This window comes from Ovis canadensis, chromosome 2, assembly GCF_042477335.2.
Source record: "Ovis canadensis isolate MfBH-ARS-UI-01 breed Bighorn chromosome 2, ARS-UI_OviCan_v2, whole genome shotgun sequence".
NCBI lineage: Eukaryota > Metazoa > Chordata > Mammalia > Artiodactyla > Bovidae > Ovis > Ovis canadensis.
In genome coordinates, this window is record NC_091246.1 from 74,161,093 (window position 1) to 74,183,254 (window position 22,162).

A 22,162-nucleotide genomic window follows, 5' to 3' on the forward strand; every position below is an offset into this window, starting at 1 on the left:
CAGCTTTCTAAATACCTCTGTATACCTCTTTCTGTATACTTCTGTATACCTCTATATATTTCTGTATACCTTATATTAAAATATGAGGCCAGCTTTCTATGTATACCTATATAGTAATTGTCCAATATCTTCATTTTGTTTTGTTTTGTTTACTTGATTCTCTTATCTTTCCTCTAAGAACTTCCACCAGAGAACCAACCACAGCTTTGGCATTCTATTATAGCAATATGGACATGTCTCCTTTTCTTTTGCCTATGCCAATGGTTCTAATTTTTTTTCTTCTTTTTTCTTATAACCCTTTATATATATACACATATATATTCTGAGTAGGAAAAAATTTGAGTTGTCCTCCTACGTTCCTCTTTAACTCTCATACTACTATCAAACTCAAGCATATCTGACACCAGATGTGTGGAAGTTTTCCCCACATCAAGCCATTCTCTGCATCACAAGGTGAGTGTCCTACAGTGTAACTCAGTTCTGACACTAACTGGTGATAGCACGAGATTGCACAGGTTAAGGGCTCAGTTCCCAAGAGTGTTCCCCCTCTACTTCAGATGCCAGTCACACGTTCACCTGTACTTCTGGCCAGTCAGCTATAAATCTGAGGTCCTCATGACCACCTCCTTGGGTTCAACTAATTTGCTAGAGCTGTTCACAGGGCTCAGGAAAATAGTTTACATGTTTTATCAATTCATTATAAAAGGATATGATAGCGAATACAGATGGACACTGGTCCCTGCTCTTGCTAGTCTCAGGGGGCTCAGTATCCTCAGACTGAAGGGGAAAGGGAAGGGAGCAGTTCCAGAAGCCTGGTGAGAACCACAGGAGGAAAGGGCAGACCACAGAGCTGTAGACTTTAAGAGAGAGATAAAACGGACCTGCAGCCTCTCCAGTAGGTGACTGAGGAAGAGATCTCCCAACCTTACTCTCCTATCCCGTGCAATCTCCTCTCTCTCTGAGACTTGAGGGAAAAAATGGAATGGAAATCAAAGGAAAGAGAGGCCAGTGATGCAGTCCCAGGACGTTCACAGGCTGAGCAGAGCGGAGGAAAATGCATCTCCAGGAATAAACAGAAATATCTGACACAATGAAAGCTCTGAATAGGGAAGCCCCTTGAACTTTGCTCCACTATTGCTCAGCTGCCTGCAGCTCAGAGAACAGAGGAGAGAGCTTTTTGCCATCAGTCTGGGGAGAGAAACTAAAGATTTGGACTAGGGCAAATGGTCGAGGGGGTGGAAAGAAAGCTTTAAGCCCTGCTGCCTTTGAGCTTTTTTTTTTTACTCCAATTTTCTCACTCCAATCAGACTTTGAGAGTTTGTGTATTTTCTAGTCAGAAGAATGATTTTTCTGTTTGTGAACTTTTCTCTCCAGATGTGAACCTGTGGTCTCAGGAGCTGGGGTGACCTGATAGGACATCCTCAAGAAACTTCTAGACTCTGAACAAGAATCCTCTGGCCTGCAGAGCTTGTTGTTTGTACTTTTCAATTGTCTTTGTATAAACCAGCACTTTATTCTGGAGACTGCAGCATGACTAGGCAGCACCCACCACCATGTAACGGAAAGTTGGGCGACTGCCCTTCCACTGATCTGGGCTCTCTCCCCAACAGCCCATGGCTCCACGCACACACTACTGCACTTTAGAAAACAACCACACTGGATCCAGGACCCCACTGAGGGTCCTCTGGCTCTTTCTTTCTTCCAGACTGGAAACAGAGGGAATTATTTCTCCTTAAGTTTCCAAAGTGGTTTCCAGAAGCAGAGACAAGTAGAAGTTTCCAGTTACAGAAATGGACAGAAGATTTCCAGTAGAGTTATTTTTATGTGTAGTTTCCTCTGGATACTGAACAAGCCTATTGAGACTGTGAGTTCACAGATAGGACTTTATACAAAGTCAAGCCATAATTGACATGTTTTATGGTTTACAGGAAGCTAGAAAACATCTGAGTTGTTTTAATGAAATGTTTAAGCATTGAAGTGCACAGAGTGGTCAACTACAGATTGTGGAGAAAAGCCATTGAGTATTTTTCTGAGATCTAAATCACAAAGCATTGATTTTAACTTGTAATGGCACTGTGTTGAACGGTATTTTAAAAGCAAAAGCAAACTACATCTTTCCTTCAAAAAATCCTGTCTACTTAACCTCAGAAGCCAATCATACACATTTTAAGTTTTGTCATACTAATATGCTATTTCTGCAAAAATTTCAGATGAGTAGCTATAATGGTCAAAGCACCAAACTAAGGCTCCTTTCCTAGCCTTCTCTTTGACTTTAAACTTAACCTTTCAGTAGCTCGGTTTCCAGGTCTGTGATAGAGTGATGATCACTAGCTATGATCTCTGATGGTCAGTACTAGAAATCCTGTGGGACTCCGTTATCACGTGTCAAGGAGGAGGGTAACTGGATGTGGTCCATCAGGCTGATCATGTTCAATTTGGTCTGTGTGCTAGGACGTTCAAGGCATTAGCTGACCCATAAACTATCCAAATGTAAACATTATCAAGTATAACAGATGATGAATGTGCTTCAAGCAAACTCTTTTAACTGATGCACAGACTAAGAATAATTTTAGGTTAATGAGTATGAAGGGGGGTGAAAGTGAGTAACAGACAATTATGTAACATCTCAGTTTCTTCTGTTGAAAATCAAAGAATACCATTGAAGAATAAAACTCAGTTCTTCAAAATGTTCCAGATGTTCTGCTTTTGGCTAAGTGGTTTCCTCAGGGCCCATCCAGGTCAGTAAGTTTAATGTTCCATAAGGCCAGTTGGCTCCCATAGGTGTAAAAGCCTTTGCAGCACACTCAAATTCCTTCTTTAGAAGGGCAGGAACGCATGTAAGAATTAAAGATTTTAAAATTTAAAAAAAAAAAAAAAGAAGGGCAGGGTCCCTGCTGTCTCCCAGGTCCCATGTGTTGCTCTGGGGCCCGTGCTGGGGAAGGAAGCACCTCCTCATTGTGCAGGGGTCAGAACAGGCAGACAGGACCTTCTCCCCGAGGAGGCAGGTCTGTCCATGTGGGCTGCACATCTCCACTGATACGTGATTGGCATGCTGCATCCTTGGGTGGTAATATTTAACTCTATAGGAACCTGGTGGAATAATGGCTTCTGTCAAAATACCACCATCTTTTGTCCTAGATCAGGGTTCTTTTCTTAAACACCAAATTGGGACAGGGATCCCTAGCTCCAGCATCCCAAAATTCAGGGTTCTTTAGGGAAGAAGACTACTAGGCATTGTGTCCTAGTGTGAGAAATGTTCTACACTACAGCCTAACAACCATAATGATTAACATTTACCAAGTACTTCCTACCTGATGTTGTCTAGTGTTTTATACATATTTATTAAAACGAATTCTCTCAAAACCCTCTAAAAAAGGCACCATTCATATCTCTATTTTAAAGATAAGGAAACTGAGGCACAGAGAGGTTAAGAAATTTGGTTAAGGCTGCCTGGTTGGCTTGGAAAGGATAGAACTAGAACAGTGGAACCATATTCATTACACCCCACCCTGTGTCTTTATTTCCTACTGGCTGGGATTTAAGGTGGAATTTTACTGGTTACATACACCCTGCAGTACTTTTTCTGGTCTAGAATTAATTTCACTCTTACTGTTTCCAAAGAGGCACTACAGGAGGTAGAAGACAGGCTCTGATGTCAGAGATTCCAACCCCACCTCAAATGTATATGAATTACACAACTTTGTACATATCATCTGATCTCTAAGCATCAGTTTCCCTATCTAAAAGATGAATACAATCCTCCCTCGGTATCTGCAGGGAACTGGCTCCAGGACCCCCTCGGATACCAAATCTGTGGATGCTCAAGTCCCTTATACAAAATGGTGCCATATTTTTGTGTAATCTATTCATGTTCTCCCATATACTTTAAATCATCTGCAGATTACTTATAAGACCCAATCAGTGTAAGTGCTTCAGTAAAATAGTTGTAACTACAATATAAATGCTATGTAATAGTTGAACAGCATATTTAAGTTTTGCTTTTTGGAATTTTCTGCAATTCTTTTCTAATATTTTCAATCCTCAGTTGGATGTGGAAACTCAATATGAAGGCCCAGCTGTAATATTAAAAAGACAGCATCTTCCTTTATCAGGCACTTAGCATGTACAGCACATGGTAAGTACCTGTTAAATGACAAGCACCACTGGTAATCCCCCTATGTACCAGCCACTATTTTTTGCTAAATGGGCAATGTCTGGACACTATTAAGCTAGTCTGTCTGCAGGATATTTCTCCTAAATCCTAACCCTAAGGGAGAAGTGAGCTGTGCTCCAAGGATTTCCAGCCAAGGGGTTTTGTCCCCAGGCTCTCCTGTACATGCCACATTCCCCCAGCTAAGTCAAGGGGCTCTCCAGTCCTCCAGTATGCCCTGTACTGTCCCCTGCACCCAGAACACCTCTTTTCTGGGGCCTCGATTTGCCTTCACAAAACCCTATGCTTTCTTTAGATGCCATTTCTGCCAGTGAATATTTTCTGGTTTTTTTTTTTTTTTTTTTTTTCCCTACTGAATATGAGCTCTCTTTACTTTGGGTGGAGCAGTGTTTTCTTTGTCCCTCTCTGAAACAGTTATTTATTTTCAGTTTTGAATCATGAGGATTTGAGCATATTTTATATCGTCCCCTTAGCTATATGCTCCTAGAGGGCAGGAAAAGAGTGAGATTTTGTCATTCCTGCAGTATCTTGTATGTGAGCGATGCCTCATGCATGACTGGCTCTGAGACTCATTACAACACTGGACAGAGTGGCTACACTTAACATTCTTACTTACCATGACCTTAATATGATTGGCCAGAAAGTTGTACAATGGTAATCCTCAAAGAAGAAGAGCTAAATGAGTTCTAAGTATTAAAAAAAAAAAGTCCCTTTTACAAAGAAAGCAAAAACAGCTTTTGGGAGAGTTTGAGGACTTGAGAAGGCCAAACAAGCAAAAATCACCTATGACGCCATCATCCAAACACAAGTATTTTCATTTCTGCTGTTAGCAGTTGCTTTGTCCAGACTTGTACAGCATCTTGGTATAGTTATTAACATGTCATTTTCTGTCTTTTTATCAAGTTCGCCATTGTATATAAGTTCACAGATGAGCTTCCCAGGTGGTGCTACTGGTAAAGAACATGCCTGCAAATGCAGGAGACATAAGAGATGTTCAGTCCCTGGGTCAGGAAGATCCCCCTGAGGGGAGCATGGCTACCCTCTCGAGTATTTTTGCCTGGAGAATCCTGTGAACAGGGGAACCTGGCAGGCTACAGCCCACAGGGTCTCAGAGAGTCAGACATGACTGAAGTGACTGAGCATGCATGAGTAAATCCACAAATATGTTGCTGACTAGGCTTCCTAATTATAATTTTTAATGGATGCATGGGTCACAGATCTATGATGAGCTGGAATTGGGCCCAAACTTTATCACCTGATCACTCTAAGCCCCTATTTTGACCATTAGATCACAGTGGTATTTGGGGTTCCTAAGGATTAGTGTGATTTCAGAGTAGTATTTTGGAATCCTTGAAAAGTTTGGGTATTTCCATTTCTCCCAGTGCACAGACACCTTAGTAAATGACTATGTCCCTTTAGGGATAGCTTGGAGGAAGACCTCCACTACGTATTTGCAGCATTGTTGCACAGTCCATCTTTAAGGGTCCAATTTTCCTCTTCAACCAGGAGCTTCAGATCTGTGAACTCGTTGGGTCTATGAACTGGGCAAGAAGCTGATTCTTAATTGTGATAAGTCAAATTTCTGTCATATGGGTCAAGTAGTGTTTTGGTAGGCCAGCCACCCACTGCCGCCCCCCGCCACCACCCCTACTCTAGGATCATCATCTCCACTGAAATCAGGAAGCCCATCTCAGTGGCAGCATTATCCAGCATCAACTTTGGCCTATAGAAAACAGCTCCCTGGAGGTATTCAAGATTGCTGGGGCTCCCTCACTAATGCATTTCTCAATACTTTAATGAGGGAAACATCCCTTGGACCCTTTCAAGGTGAGGAAAGACACATAGGTTACATGATAAATTACTCCATTATTCCTATCTCCCTAAGCCATTAGAATCCTTTCTATACATTATTCCAGCAAAATTCTATCAAGTTGATATCATTGAATGTATTGTTGAACATACGTTTCTGAGACAAGCAAACTGAGCCACTCCCAGCTGCTCAAACTAATACATTTGTTTTACCTAGCTTTTGCTGTATAACAAAACTTAGTGGCTTATGTTTATCATATGTTTTTATGATTTTGTAAGTTAGCAAATTGGGTTGGGCTCAACTGGGGCATTTCTTCCTTACATGTCAGCTGGGCTCATCCATGTGTTTGCAGTCGGTCTGGCGGTTTGACAGATTGGCTGAAAGATGCTGGTCTCAGCTGGTCTTACATGTCTTGGAGCTGCTGCCGATTGCTAGTGGGCCATGTGTCTCCAGCAGGTTAGTCAGGCTTCATCAACATGGAAGCTGGTCCAGAACAGGAAAAAAGAAGGCAAGCCCCAACATACAAGGGCTTGACAGGTTTCTGTTTGCATCACATTTGTTCCAGTCTCATTGGCCAAAGCAAGTCAGACAGCTATGCCAAAGACCACTGTGGAAGGGGTTACATAAGGGCACAATATACAGAGTGGCATGATTCTCTGGGGGCTATGATTAACAGTTTACCATAGCATTAAGTCCAAAAATCTATGGAAAGTGTATTATATCAGAGCTACCTAAATTAAGCCCCAACCCAATGTTCTGTTCTGTTCACCTTGGTCTGATACCTTAGAATCCACCCTCTGCTATATTAGATATGTTTATTCTAATATAACTTTAACCAAATCTTGTTATTCTTTTGGAGTATAACCTTCTTCCTCCTGATCAAGACTGTGCCCTTCTCTCCCTAAGCAGGCTGGGATCTGACTCCAGATAAAAGATCGAAGGCCATGAAAGTTGGGAGCAAAGGAGTTTAAAATGAATAGGGATCTCCATGCAAGGCAACTGCTCCATATATAGTCATTACAGGTTTTCATGCAAAGGAAGGCTAGTATCATCAAACAGGAAATAGAGGCTTATTCAAAGGAAGCTCAGCAATACTTGGGAGATTCAAGATTCTCAGCTTCATCCAAGTCCACTCAAATGTTTCCATTCCTCAGAGTCCTATGCCTTCTAAATTACTGCCTAAACTTTGACGTGAGATTTGGCCTGTCTGTGGATGCTTAGTTTGGGTCTGAAGGTTTTAGATATGTCTCCTATATGTAGAGGGAATAAGAGATACTCTTAGGGGCATCCTTAGGAGCCCTCTGATACCCTGAAGATGATTTGAGTTGAAAGATATGAGCTTGTAATTTTTTTTCCTGCAAGCACAATATCACCATCAGGAGTAGCCATCTCACCTTACATTCCTTATAGTCATCTTCTCTACCATAATGATCACATACAGCAGTTACTTGGTCTCCAAAAGCCAGCTGACCAGTGGCATTAAACCTGAGAAGAACAGGTGATGATGTCATCAATAAATCATGATGTCATCAATAAATCATGATGTCATCACATTCCACAAATTACTACTTCCCATCATCCATTGGTGAAGAGCTTAGCTCTGAGTGCAAAGCAAATGAATCCAGATTCCTGGTTTGAAAGTCTGTTTCCTGAAACCACCTCTAGTATCAAATACTGTATCAGCCAGGGTTCAATCAGAAAAACAGTATTTAATATAAGGAATTGGTTATAAAAATATTAGAAGGAAGAAAGAGTAAAAAGTGATACCAAGGAAACCCAGATATTAGAACTGAAGAGAACAGTTCCCTTTCTGCTGTCTACTGCTACGACACATTCAGGAACTAGAAATAGGAAGGAATTCTCCCGTTCCCACATTCCAGTCCCTAAGGCTTCCCATTTATTAAACAGGAAATCAGCTGGCAAAGAAGGCTGGTAAAGGAGGTTTGCTGAATCGGAGCCCTACCACCAGCAGGTCAGAGTAGAGGAAGGTAGGCTTAGAGCCAAGAACAGTTCAAAGGATCTCGTTGCTGGATCAAAACTTACCTGGGTAAAGGAGATGTATTCCTTGTGAGAGGAAAAATACAGAGACGATGAATTCCAATTGAACTGTAGGACAAGGAACTTGCTTAAACTTTGTGACATCTCACCACATAACAATAGCCTATTATGAATAGCCTTGATTCAGTCAATTCAGTTCAGTGGCTCAGTCGTGTCTGATTCTTTGCAACCCCCATGGACTGCAACACGCCAGGCCTCCCTGTCCATCACCAGTTCCTGGAGTTTACTCAAACTCATGTCCATTGAGTCAGTGATGCCATCCAACCATCTCATCCTCTGTTGTCCCCTTCTCCTGCCTTCAATCTTTCCCAGCATCAGGGTCTTTTCCAATTAGTCAGCTCTTCACATCAGGTGGCCAAAGTATTGGAGTTTCAGCTTCAACATCAGTCCTTCCAATGAATATTCAGGACTGATTTCCTTTAGGATGGACTGGTTAGATTTCCTTACAGGCCAAGGGACTCTCAAGAGTCTTCTCCAATGCCACAGTTCAAAAGCATCAATTCTTCGGCACTCAGCTTTCTGTATAGTCCAACTCTCACATCTATACATAACTACTGCAAAAACCATTTCTTGATTAATTGAGTAAAAAAATAACAACTAGGAACTGCTTTGGCCATGAGTATAGAACAAAATTAACTTATTTTAACATGCACTTTGCAGAAGAAGTTATATCACTTGGTGGCAAGCAAAAGAATATCCAATGCAAACTGGCTTAAATTAAAAAGCAGAATGTGTCAGCTTATGTTAACTGAAGAGTCAAAGATGCCGCCAAAGGTACAGTTGGGCAGAGGTGTCTTAACAGTATCTTCTGTATCTCTGTCGAAGTTCTCTCCATTATCTCTTCATTCTGTTGCCTTTTTGTTGACTCTACATTTGAAAATCATCTCCCTTTGTGATCACAAGGTGGTTGCAGTAGTTATTAAACCTTCCATGTTCAAATCTACACACACACAAAATGCCATTTTGCCAGCATTTGCAGCAATTCATATATTAACTCTAGACAAGTTTATGTCATGTGCCCTCTCCTAAACCTATCACTAGAAGAAAAAGAGTATGTGACTGATGTCTTAAGTTTGGAGCTCCACTCAACTGCTGTTGTTGTTGAGTGACTAAGTCATGTCTGACTCTTTGTGATCCCATGGACTGCTGCAGCACGCCAGGTTCTTCTGTTCTCCACAGTCTCCCAGAGTTTGCTCAGATTCATGTCCATTGAGTCAGTGATGCTATCTAACTGTCTCATCTTCTGCCACCTCCTTCTCCTTTGGCCTTTGATCTTTCCCAGCATCAGGGTCTTTTTCAATGAGTCAGCTCTTTGAATCAAATGGCCAAAGTATTGGAGCTTCAGCATCAGTCCTTTCAATGAATATTCAGGATTAACTTCCTTTAGGATTGACTGGTTTGATCTCTTAGCAGTCCAAGGGACTCTCAAGAGTCTTCTCCAGCACCACAGTTCGAAAGTATCACTTTTTTGAAGCTCAGCCTTCCTTATGGTTCAATCCTCACATCTATACATGACTACTGGAAAAATGAAAGCTTTGACTATCTGGACATTTGTCAGCAAAATGATGTCTCGGCTTTTTAATATGCTATCTGGGTTTGTCATAGCTTTCCTTCCAAGGAGTAAGCATCTTTCCATTTCATGGCCTCAGTCACCATCCACAGTGATTTGGGAGCCCAAGAAAATAATATCTGTTACTGCTTCCACGTTTTCCCCATCTATTTGGCATGAAATGATGGGACTGGATGCCATGATCTTAGTTTTTTGAATGTTGAGTGTAAAGCCAGCTTCTTCAGTCTCCTCTTTCACTTTCATCAAAAGGATCTTTAGCTCCTCTTTACTTTCTGCCATTAGAGTGGTATCATCTGTGTATCTGAGGTTAATATTTCTCCCAACAATCTTGATTCCAGCTTGTGATTCACTCAGCCCAGCATTTTGCATGATGTACTCTGCATATAAGTTAAATAAATAGGGTGACAGCCTATTTAAATATACAGCCTTGACATACTCCTTTCCCAGTTTTGAACCAGTCAGTCGTTCCACCTCCAATTCTAACTTGCCAATTGACTCACATACAAGTTTCTCAGGAGACAGGTAAAGTGATTTGGTATTCCCATTTCTTTAAGAACTTTTAACAGTTTGTTGTGATCCACACAGTCAAGGGCTTTGGTGTAATCAATGAAGCAGAAGTAGATATTTTTCTAGAACTCCCTTGCTTTCCCCATGATCCAACGAATGTTGGCAATTTGATCTCTGGTTCCTCTGTCTCTTCAAAACCTTGCTTGTTCGTCTGGAAATTCTTGGTTCACATACTGCTAAAGCCTAGCTTGAAGGATTTTGAGTATAACTTTGCTGGCATGTGAAGTGAGCACAATTATAATGTAGTTTGAACATTCTTTGGCATTGCCCTTTTTTTCCACTCAGTACATGTGAACTGAAAGTGTGGAGTATGGTAGGACCCCAAATTATAAATGGATGCTAGAGAGGAAAACCAATGTTTGCCATCAAAGCCAGTTATGTAATCAATCAACAGTTTATGAGCTCTTACTATCCACAAGGCTCTGGTGACTTAAGATGGCTAAATTATGGTCTTTGTCACTCACCACTAGGCTGAGAAGACAAAGATGAATGTAACCCCGATATCTTGCCAGATGTTGGGATAGATGGATAAGAATCCTGGTGATGTCATTTGTGCTGAGATGTTGGAGGCCCCAGATGTTTCTGTGGGTCTCTCCTAGACTATATAGCACAAAATGTCAGAAGCCTATTCTAAGAAAAGTATTACTCTCACATAACACCCTGAGGAAAAACACTTCCAAAATATCATATTTTTGGTCATCCTGCCTTTTCTGATGATATACTTCTTACCTCTATGGCATTTCAGTTCACTTCAGTTCAGTCGCTCAGTCGTGTCTGACTCTGCGACCCCATGAACTGCAGCACACCAGGCCTCCCTGTCCATCACCAACTCCCGGAGTTCACTCAAATTCATGTCCACTGAGTCGGTGATGCCATCCAGCCATCTCATTCCTTGTCGTCCCCTTCTCCTCTTTCCCCAATCCCTCCCAGCCTCAGAGTCTTTTCCAATGAGTCAACTCTTCGCATAAGGTGGCCAAAGTACTGGAGTTTCAGCTTTAGCATCAGTCCTTCCAAAGAACACCCAGGGCTGATCTCCTTCAGAATGGACTGGTTGGATCTCCTTGCAGTCCAGGGGACTCTCAAGAGTCTTCTCCAACACCACAGTTCAAAAGCATCAATTCTTCGGCGCTCAGCTTTCTTCACAGTCCAACTCTCACATGCATACATGATCACTGGAAAAACCATAGCCTTGACTAGACAGACCTTTGTTGGCAAAGTAATATTTATGCTTTTGAATATGCTTTTTAGGTTGGTTATAACTTTCCTTCCAAGGAGTAAGCGTCTTTTAGTTTCATGGCTGCAATCACCATCTGCAGTGATTTTGGAGCCCCCCAAAATAAAGTCTGACACTGTTTCCACTGTTTCCCCATCTATTTCCCATGAAGTGATGGGACCAGATGCCATGATCTTCATTTTCTGAATGTTGAACTTTAAGCCAACTTTTTCGCTCTCCTCTTTCACTTTCATCAAGAGGCTTTTTAGTTCCTCTTCACTTTCGGCCATAAGAGTGGTGTCATCTGCATATCTGAGGTTATTGATATTTCTCCTGGCAATCTTGATTCCAGCTTGTGTTTCTTCCAGCCCAGCATTTCTCATGATGTACTCTGCATAGAAGTTAAAGAAGCAGAGTGACAATATACAGCCTTGACGTACTCCTTTTCCTATTTGGAACCAGTCTGTTGTTCCATGTCCAGTTCTAACTGTTCCTTCCTGACCTCATATAGGTTTCTCAAGAGGCAGGTCAGGTGGTCTGGTATTCTCATCTCTCTCAGACTTTCCCACAGTTGATTGTGATCCACACAGTCAAAGGCTTTGGCATAGTCAATAAAGCAGAAATAGATGTTTTTCTGGAACTCTCTTGCTTTTTTTCATGACCCAGCGGATGTTGGCAATTTGATCTCTAGTTCCTCTGCCTTTTCTAAAACCAGCTTGAACATCTGGAAGTTCACGGTTCACATATGGCATTTAGATGTGTTAAAGTGCGGGGAAGGGTTTGGACTATACATTATTTCTTTTGTTGAGCTTGAAACAATAGATAACCAGTGCTATAGTGTCAGTAGCCATCATGAGGGTAATTGTTTATCATTGTAGCTAACTTTCATACCATGTGCCAGACATAGTTCTAATGGCTTTACATGTATCACATTATTTAACCTTTGCAGTTTAATGAAACAGAGGCTATTCTTGTCTCCATTTTACATGTAAGCCAAGTGAAGTCCACAATAAAAGCTCACAGCACATAGCAGAACAAGACCTCAAGATTCTGCAGGTCACCCTTGGTCCTAGGGCATATAATACAGCCAAGCTTACACCACATGATACTTTGTAATTACATATGTGTTTGGTTTTCTCCAAAAGCCTGCATCATACCTAGGAATAGGAGCTGGATGTTTATTCATTTACAAAGTCCCAAACCCAAACGCAATACCACTTCAGTATTCTTGCCTTGAGAATCCCATGAACAGTATGAAAAGAGAAGATAGAACACTGAAACATAAACTCCCCAGTTCTGGAGGTGTCCGATATGCTACTGAAGAACTGTGGAGAAATAACTGAGGAAAGAATGAAGTTCAGTTCAGTTCATTTCACTTCAGTCACTCAGTCACGTTCGACAGTTTGCAACCCCATGGACTGCAGCACGCCAGGCTTCCTGTCCATCACTAACTCCCAGAGTTTACTCAGACTCATGTCCATTGAGTCGGTTATGCCATCCAACCATCTCATCCTCTGTCTTCCCCTGCTCCTCCCTTCTTTAATCCTTCCCAGCATCAGCATCTTTTCAAATGAGTCAGCTCTTCACCTCAAGTGGCCAAAGTATTGGAGGTCCAGCTTCAGCATCAATCCTTCCAATGAATATTCAGGACTGATTTCCTTTAGGATGGACTGGTTGGGTCTCCTTGCAGTCCAAGGAACTCTCAAGAGTCTTCTCCAACTCCACAGTTCAAAACCATCAATTCTTCGGCGTTCAGCTTTCTTTATAGTCCAACTCTCACATCCATACATGAATATTGGAAAAACTATAGCTTTGACTAGATAGACCTTTGTTGGCAAAGTAATGTCTCTGCTTTTTAATATGCTGTCTAGGTTGGTAATAACTTTTCTTCCAAGGATCAAGCATCTTTTAATTTCATGGCTGAAGTGACCATCTGCAGTGATTTTGGAGCCCCCAAAAATAAAGTCTGTCACCGTTTCCATTGATTACTCATCTATTTGCCGTGAAGTGATGGGGCCAGATGCCATGATCTTAGTTTTCTGAATGCTGAGTTTTAAGTCAACTTTTTCACTCTCCTCTTTCACTTTCATCAAGAGGCTTTTTAGTTCCTCTTCACTTTCTGCCATAAGTGTGGTGTCATCTGCATATGAAGTTATTGATATTTCTTCCAGCAATCTTGATTCCAGCTGTTGCTTCATCCATCCCAGCGTTTCTCATAATGTACTCTGCATATGAGTTAAATAAGCAGGGTGACAATATACACCACTGATGTACTCCTTTCCTGATTTGGAATCAGTCTGTTGTTCCATGTCCGGTTCTAACTGTTGCTTCCTGATCCGCATACTGATTTCTCAGGAGGCAGGTCAGGTGATCTGGTATTCCCATCTCTTCAAGAGTTTTTCACAGTTGATTGTGATCCACACAGTCAAAGGCTTTGGCATAGTCAATAAAGCAGAAAGCAGATGTTTTTCTGGAACTCTCTTGCTCTTTCGATGATCCAACGGATGTTGGCAACTTGATCTCTGGTTCCTCTGCCTTTTCTATTTTTTAAATTTATTTATTTATTTTAATTGGAGGCTAATTACTTTACACTATTGTAGTGGTTTTTGCCATACATTGACATGAATCAGCCATGGGTGTACATGTGTCCCCCATCCTGAACCCCCTTCCCAACTCCTTCCCCATCCCATCCCTCAGGGTCATCCCTGTGCACAGGTTTTGAGTGCCCTGTTTAATGCATCAAAGTTGGACTGGTGATCTGTTTCACATATGGTAATACGCATGTTTCAACGTATTCTCTCAAATCATCCCACCCTTGCCTTCTCCCACTCAGTCCAAAAGTCTGTTATTTACATCTGTGTCTCTTTTGCTGTCTCATATATAGGGTCATGGTTACCATCTTTCTAAACTGCATATATATGCCGTAATATACTGTATTGGTGGGGTTTTTTTTTTTTCTGACTTCATTCTGTATAATAGGCTTCAGTTTCAACCATCTCATTAGAACTGGTTCAAATGTGTTCTTTTAAAAAGCTGAGTAGTATTTCATTGTGTATATGTACCACAGCTTTCTTATCCATTCATCTGCTAATGGACATCTAGGTTGCTTCCATGTCCTAGCTATTGTAAACAGTGCTGTGATGAGCACTGGGGTACATGAGTCTCTTTCCATTCTGGCTTCTTCGGTGTGTATGCCCAGCAGTGGGATTGCTAAGTCGTACAGCAGTTCTATTTACAGTTTTTTAAAGAAATCTCTACACTGTTCTCCATAATGGCTATACTAGTCTGCATTTCCACCAACAGTGTGAGGGTTCCCTTTTCTCCCCACCTCTCCAGTTTATTGTTTGGAGACTTTTTGATAGCAGTCATTCTGACTGGTGTGGGATGGTACCTCATTTTCATTTCTCTGATAATGAGTGATGTTGAGCATCTTTTCATGTGTTTGTTAGCCATCTGTATGTCTTCTTTGGAGAAATGTCTGTTTAGTTCTTTTGCCCATTTTTTGATTGGGTTGCTTATTTTTTTGGTATTGAGCTTCATGAGCTGCTTGTATATTTTTGAGACTAATCCTTTGTCAGTTGCTTATTTGCTATTATTTTTCCCATTCTGAAGACTGTCTTTTCATCTTGCTTATAGTTTCCTTCATTGTGAAAAAGTTTTTATGTTTAATTAGGTCGATTTGTTTATTTTTGCTTTTATTTCCATTCTCTGGGAGATGGGTCATAAAGGATTCTGCTGTGATTTATGCCAGAGAGTGTTTTGCCTATGTTTTCCTCTAGGAGTTTTATAGTTTCTGGCCTTACATGTAGATCTTTAATCCATTTTGAGTTTATGTTTGTGTATGATGTTAGAAAGTATTCTAGTTTCTTTCTTTTACAAGTGGCTGACCAATTTTCCCAGCACCACTTATTAAAGAGATTGTCTTTTCTCCATTGTATATTCTTGCCTCGTTTATCAAAGATAAAGTGTCCATAGGTGCGTGGATTTATCTCTGGGCTTTCTATTTTGTTCCATTGGTCTATATTTCTGTGTTTGTGCCAGTACCATACTGTCTTGATGACTGTAGCTTTGTAGTATAGTCTGAAGTCAGGGAGGTTGATTCCTCCAGTTCCATTCTTCTTTCTCAGGATTGCTTTGGCTATTAAGGCTTTTTGTATTTCCATACAAATTGTGAGATTATTTGTTCCAGTTCTGTGAAAAATGCCATTGATAGCTTGTTAGGGATTGCATTGAATCTACAGATTGCTTTGGGTAGTGTACTCATTTTCACTATATTGATTCTTCTGATCCATGAACATGGTTTATTTCTCCATCTATTTGTGTCATCTTTGATTTCTTTCATCAGTGTTTTATAGTTTTTTATATATAGGTCTTTTGTTTCTTTAGGTAGATTTATTCCTAAGTATTTTATTCTTTTTGTTGCAATGGTGAATTGAATTGTTTTTCCTTTTCTGTTTTCTTATTGTTAATGTATAGGAATGCAAGGGATTTCTGTGTGTTAATTTTATATCCTGCAACTTTACTATATTCATTGATTAGCTCTAATAATTTTATGGTGGAGTCTTTACGGTTTTCTATGTAGAGGATCATGTCATCTGCAAACAGTGAGAGTTTTACTTCTTCTTTTCCAATCTGGATTCCTTTATTTCTTTTTCTTCTCTGATTGCTGTGGCTAAAACTTCCAAAACTATTTTGAATAGTAGTGGTGAAAGCAGGCACCCTTGTCTTGTTCCTGACTTTAGGGGAAATGCTTTCAATTTCTCACCATTGAGGATAATGTTTGCTGTGGGTTTATCATATATGGCTTTTATTATGTTGAGGTATGTTCCTTCTGTGCCTGCCTACTGGAGGGTTTTTATTATAAATGGATGCTGAATTTTCTCAAAGGCTTTCTCTGCTCTATTGAGATAATCATATGGTTTTTATCTTCCAATTTGTTAATGTTGTGTATCACATTGATTTGTGAATATTGAAGAATCCTTGCATCCCTGATATAAAGCCCACTTGGTCATGATGTATGATCTTTTTAATATGTTGTTAGATTCTGTTTGCTAGAATTTTGTTGAAGATTTTTGCATCTATGTTCATCAGTGAATTGCCCTGTATCTTTTTTGTGGCATCTCTGTCTGGTTTTGGTATTAGGGCAGAAAAATATTCAGCAGGTAAAGGAACATGATAAATGCCCACCAAACCAAACAAAAGAGGAGAAGATAGGGAGTCTATCTGAAAAAGAATTCAGAATAATGATAGTAAAGATGATCCAAAATCTTGAAAACAAAATGGAGTTATAGATAAATGGACTAGAGGCAAGGATTGAGAAGATGCAAGAAATGTTTAACAAGGAATAGAAGAAATTTTTTAAAAGAGTCAATCAATAGTGAATAATGCAATAACTGAGATCAAAAGCACTCTGGAGGGAATCAACAGGAGAATAACTGAGGCAGAAGATAGGATAAGTGAGGTGGAAGATAGAATGTTGGAAGTAAATGAAGCAGAATAGAAAAAGGTAAAAGAATTTTAAAAAATGAGTACAACCTCAGAGACCTCTGGGACAATGTTAAATGCCCCAACGTTCGAATCATAGGAATCCCAGAAGAAGAAGACAAAAAGAAAGGGCATGAGAAAATACTTGAGATTATAGGTGAAAACTTCCTTAAAATGGGGAAGGAAATAGTCACCCAAGTCCAAGAAACCCAGAGAGTCCCAAACAGGATAAACCCAAGGTGAAACACCCTAAGACACATATTAATCAAATTAATGAAGATCAAACACAAAAAGCAAATATTAAAAGTAGCAAGGAAAAAGCAACAAATAACACACAAGGGGATTCCCATAAGGATAACAGCTGATCTTCAATAGAAACTCTTCAGGCCAGAAGGGAATGGCAAGACATACTTAAAGTGATGAAAGAGAAACACCTACAACCCAGATTACTATACCCAGCAAGGATATCATTCAGATATGAAGGAGAAATCAAAAGCTTTACAGACAAGCAAAAGCTCAGAGAATTGAGCACAACCAAACCAGCTATTCAACAAATGCTAAAAGATCTTCTCTAGTCAGGAAACATAGAAAAGGTTTATAAACTCAAACCCAAAACAATAAAGTAAATGGCAATGGAATCATACTTATCAATAATTACCTTAAATGTAAATCAATTCAATGCCCCAACCAAAAGACAAAAACTGGCTGAATGAATACAGGTCTTGTTTCAGCATTCATTATGAATGTTTCAGCATTCATTATGCTGTCTACAAGAGACCTACCTCAAACCAAGGGACACATACAGACTTAAAGTGAAAGGCTGGAAAAAAGATATTTCATGCAAATGGAGACCAAAAGAAAGCAGAAGTAGCAATACTCATATCAGATAAAATAGACTTTGAAATGAAGGCTGTGAAAAGAGACAAAGAAGGACACTACATAATGATCAAAGGATCAATCCAAGAAGAAGATATGACAATTATAAATATATATGCACCCAACTTAGGAGCACCACAATATATAAGGTAAGTGCTAACAAGTATGAAAGGGGAAATTAACAGTAACACAATATAGTGGGATACTTTAATACCCCACTCACACCTATGGATAGATCAACCAAACAGAAAATTAGAAAGGAAACACAAACTTTAAATGATACAATGGACCAGTTAGATCTAATTGATATCTATAGAACATTTCACCCCCAAAATATGAATTTCACCTTTATCTCAAGTGCACATGGAACATTCTCCAGGATAGACCACATCCTGAGCCATAAATCTAGCCTTTGTAAATTCAAAAAAAATTTAAATCATCTGAAGCACCTTTTCTGATCACAATGCAGTAAGATTAGATGTCAACTACAGGGGAAAAAAACTATTAAAAATACAAACATATGGAGGCTAAACAACACACTTCGAATAACCAACAAATCACAGAAGAAATTTTTCAAAAAGTCAAAAAAGAAATCAAAATATGCATGGAAACAAATGAAAATGAAAACACAACAACCCAAAACCTATGGGATTCAATAAAAGCAGTGCCAAGGGGAAGGTTCATAGCAATACAAGCTTATCTCAAGAAGCAAGAGAAAAATCAAGTAAATAACCTAACTTTGCACCTAAAGCAACTAGAAAAAGAAGAAATGAAGAAACCCAGAGGTAGTAGAAGGAAAGAAATTGTAAAAATTAGGGCAGAAGTAAAAGAAACAAATGAGACTATAGCAAAAATCGAAAACTAAAAGCTGGTTCTTTGAGAAGATAAATAAAACAGACAAGCCATTAGCCAGACTCATCAAGAAAAAAAGGGAGAAGAATCAAATAACAAAATTAGAAATGAAAATGGAGAAATCACAACATACAACACAGAAATACAAAGGATCATAAGAGACTACTATTAGCAACTATATGCCAATAAAATGGACAACTTGGAAGAAATGGATGAAACCTTAGGAAAGTATAACCTTCCAAAACTGAACCAGGAAGAAACAGAAATTCTTAACAGACCCATCATAAGCACGGAATTCAAAACTGTAATAAAAAATCTTCCAACAAACAAAGCCCAGGACCAGATGGCTTCACAGGTGAATTCTACCAAAAACTTAGAGAAGAGCCAACACCTATCCTACTCAAACTCTTTCAGAAAATTGCAGAGGAAAGCAAGCTGCCAAACTCATTCTATGAGGTCACCATCACCCTAATACCAAAATCATACAGAGATGCCTTTTCTAAATCCAGCTTGAACATCTGGAAGTTCATGGTTCATGTACTGTTGAAGCCTGACTTGGAGAATTTTGAGCATTACTTTACTAGTGTGTGAGATGAGTACAATTGTGCCATAGTTTGAGCATTCTTTGGCATTGCCTTTCTTTGGAATTGAAATGAAAACTGACGTTTCCCAGTCCTATGGCCATGGCTGAGTTTTCCAAATTTGCTGGCATATTGAGTGCAGCACTTTTACAACATCATCTTTCAGGATTTGACATGGCTCCACTGGAATTCCATCACCTCCACTAGCTTTGTTCATAGTGATGCTTCCTAAGGCCCACTTGACTTTGCATTCAAGGATGTCTGGCTCTAGGTGAGTGATCATACCATCCTGATTATCTGGGTCATGAACATCTTCTTTGTATAGTTCTGTGTATTCTTGCCACCTCTTCTTAATATCTTGTGTTTCTGATAGGTCCATACCATTTCTGTTCTTTATTGTCCCCATCTTTGCATGAAATGTTCCTTTGGTATCTCTGATTTTCTTGAAGAGATCTCTAATCTTTTCCATTCTATTGTCTTCCTCTATTTCTTTGCACTGATCACTGACGAAGGCTTTCTTATCTCTCCTTGCTATTCTTTACAACTCTGCATTCAGATGCTTATATCTTTCCTTTTCTCCTTTGTTTTTCACTTCTCTTCTTGTTTCAGCTATTTGTAAGGCCTCCTCAGACAACCATTTTGATATTTTGCACTTCCTTTTCTTGGGGATGGTCTCAATCCCTGTCTCTTGTACAATGTCATGAACCTCCATCCATAGTTCTTCAGGCACTCTGTCTATCATATCTAATCCCTCGAATCTATTTGTCACTTCCACTGTATAATTGTAACGGATTTGATTTAGGTCATACCTGAATGATCTAGTGGTTTTCCCTACTTTCTTCTATTTAAGTCTTAATTTGGCAATAAGGAATTCATGATCTGAGCCACAGTCAGCTCCTGGTCTTGTTTTTGCTGACTGTATAGAGCTTCTCCATCTTTTACTACAAAGAAAGATGCGGCCAAAGATGGAGAAAGAATGAAGTTATGGAGACAAAGCAAAAACAACACCCAGTTGCAGATGTGACTGGTGATGGAAGTAAAGTCTGATGCTCTAAAGGACAATATTGCATAGGAACCTGGAATCAACATAAATTGGAACTAGTCAAACAGGAGATGGCAGGACTGAACATCGACATTTTAGGAATCAGTGAACTGAAATGGAAAGGAATGAGTGAATTTAACTCAGATAACCATTATATCTACTACTGTGGGCAAAAATCCCTTAGAAGAAATGGAGTAGCCCTCCTGGTCAACAAAAGAGTCCAAAGGGCAGTTCTTGGGTGCAATCTCAAAAACAACAGAATGATCTCTGTTTGTTTCCAAGGAAACCATTCAATGTCACAGTAATGCAAGTCTATGCCCAACAAGTAATGTTGAAGAACCTGAAGTTGAATGGTTCTATGAAGACCTATAAGACCATCTAGAACTAACACCCTCAAAAAAATTTCCTTTTCATTATAAGGGACTAGAATGCAAAAAAGTCAAGAGATACTTGGAGTAAAAGGCAAGTTTGGTCTTGGACAGAATGAAGCAGTGCAAAGGCTAAGAGAGTTTTGCCAAGAGAATGCACTGGTCATAGCAAACACCCTCTTCCAACAACACAAGAGAAGACTCTACACATGTACATTACTAGATGGTCAATACTGAAATCAGAATGATTATATTCTTTGCAGCCAAAGATAGGGAAGTTCTATATAGTCAGCATAAACAAGACCAGGAGCTGACTGTGGCTCAGATCATGAACTCCTTATTGCCAAATTCAGACTTAAATTGAAGAAAAGGAAAACCATTAGACCATTCATGTATGATCTAAATCAAATCCCTTATGATTATACAGTGGAAGTGACAAACAAATTCAAGGGATTAGATCTGATGGAGTGCCTGAAGAACTATGGATGGAGGTTTGTGACATGGTGCAGGAGGCATTGATCAAGACCATCCCCAAGAAAAAGAAATGCAAAAAGGCAAAATGGTTGTCTGAGGAGGCCTTACAAATAGCTGTGAAAAGAAGAGAAGCAAAAGGCAAAGGAGAAAAGGAAAGGCATACCTGTTTGAATGCAGAGTTTGAAAGAATAGCAAGGAAAGATAAGAAAGCCTTCTTCAGTGATCAGTGCAAAGAAATAGAGGAAAACAACAGAATGGAAAAGACTAGAGATCTCTTCAAGAAAATTAGAAATACCAAGGGAACATTTCACACAAAAATGGGCACAATAAAGGACAGAAATGGAATGGACCTAACAGAAGCACACACTATTAAGAGAAGGTGACAAGAATACACAGAAGAACTATACAAAAAAGATCTTCATGACCCAGATAATCAGGATGGTATGATCACTCACCTAGAGCCAGACATCCTTGAATGCAAAGTCAAGTGGGCCTTAGGAAGCATCACTATGAACAAAGCTAGAGGAGGTGATGGAATTCCAGTTGAGCTATTTCAAATCCTGAAAGATGATGTTGTAAAAGTGCTGCACTCAATATGCCAGCAAATTTGGAAAACTCAGCAGTGGCCACAGGACTGGAAAAGGTCAGTTTTCATTCCAGTCCCAAAGAAAGGCAATGCCAAAGAATACTCAAGCTACTGCACAATTGCATTCATCTCACACACTAGCAAAGTAATGCTCAAAATTCTCCAAGCCAGGCTTCAACAGTACATGAACTGTGACCTTCCAGATGTTCAAGCTGGATTTAGATAAGGCAGAGAAACCAGAGATCAAATTGCCAACATCTGTTGGATCACTGAAAAAGCAAGAAAGTTCCAGAAAAACATCTGTTTCTGCTTTATTGGCTATACCCAAAGCCTTTGACTGTGGATTCCAACAAACTGTGGAAAATTCTTAAAGAGATAGGAATACCAGACCACTTGACCTGCCTCCTGAGAAATTCATATGCAGATCAAGAAGCAACAGTTAGAACTGGACATGGAACAACAGAGTGGTTCCAAATCAGGAAAGGAGTACAACAATGGTGTATATTGTCA

The 22,162-nt window shown here is 39.8% G+C and overlaps 1 protein-coding gene and 1 long non-coding RNA gene across 6 annotated transcripts in view; one reads left to right on the forward strand and one right to left on the reverse strand.

The window, feature by feature from the left end:
• PDCD1LG2 (programmed cell death 1 ligand 2) overlaps window positions 1–22,162 on the forward strand; it is a 126,672-nt gene that overhangs the window by 64,159 nt on the left and 40,351 nt on the right. Inside the window, exon 7 of one of the 3 annotated variants that reach the window (XM_069576510.1) lies at window positions 1,375–2,687. The exons of the other annotated variants lie outside the window; for them this stretch is intronic. Within the exon in view, the coding sequence (XP_069432611.1) occupies window positions 1,375–1,380 (6 nt within the window). The 3' untranslated portion in view covers window positions 1,381–2,687. Of the gene's footprint in view, window positions 1–1,374; window positions 2,688–22,162 lie in introns of those variants that run through there. 3 annotated transcript variants of the gene reach the window in all.
• The window catches only part of LOC138433595 (uncharacterized), a 79,022-nt gene that overhangs the window by 16,302 nt on the left and 40,558 nt on the right, over window positions 1–22,162 (reverse strand). For 2 of the 3 annotated variants that reach the window (XR_011254368.1, XR_011254370.1), the window contains exons 4-5: window positions 7,376–7,466; window positions 6,303–6,588 (exon numbers count right to left, since the gene is read on the reverse strand). This is a non-coding gene — a long non-coding RNA (uncharacterized lncRNA). Of the gene's footprint in view, window positions 1–4,496; window positions 5,138–6,302; window positions 6,589–7,375; window positions 7,467–22,162 lie in introns of those variants that run through there. The other variant, XR_011254369.1, reaches the window with a different exon arrangement.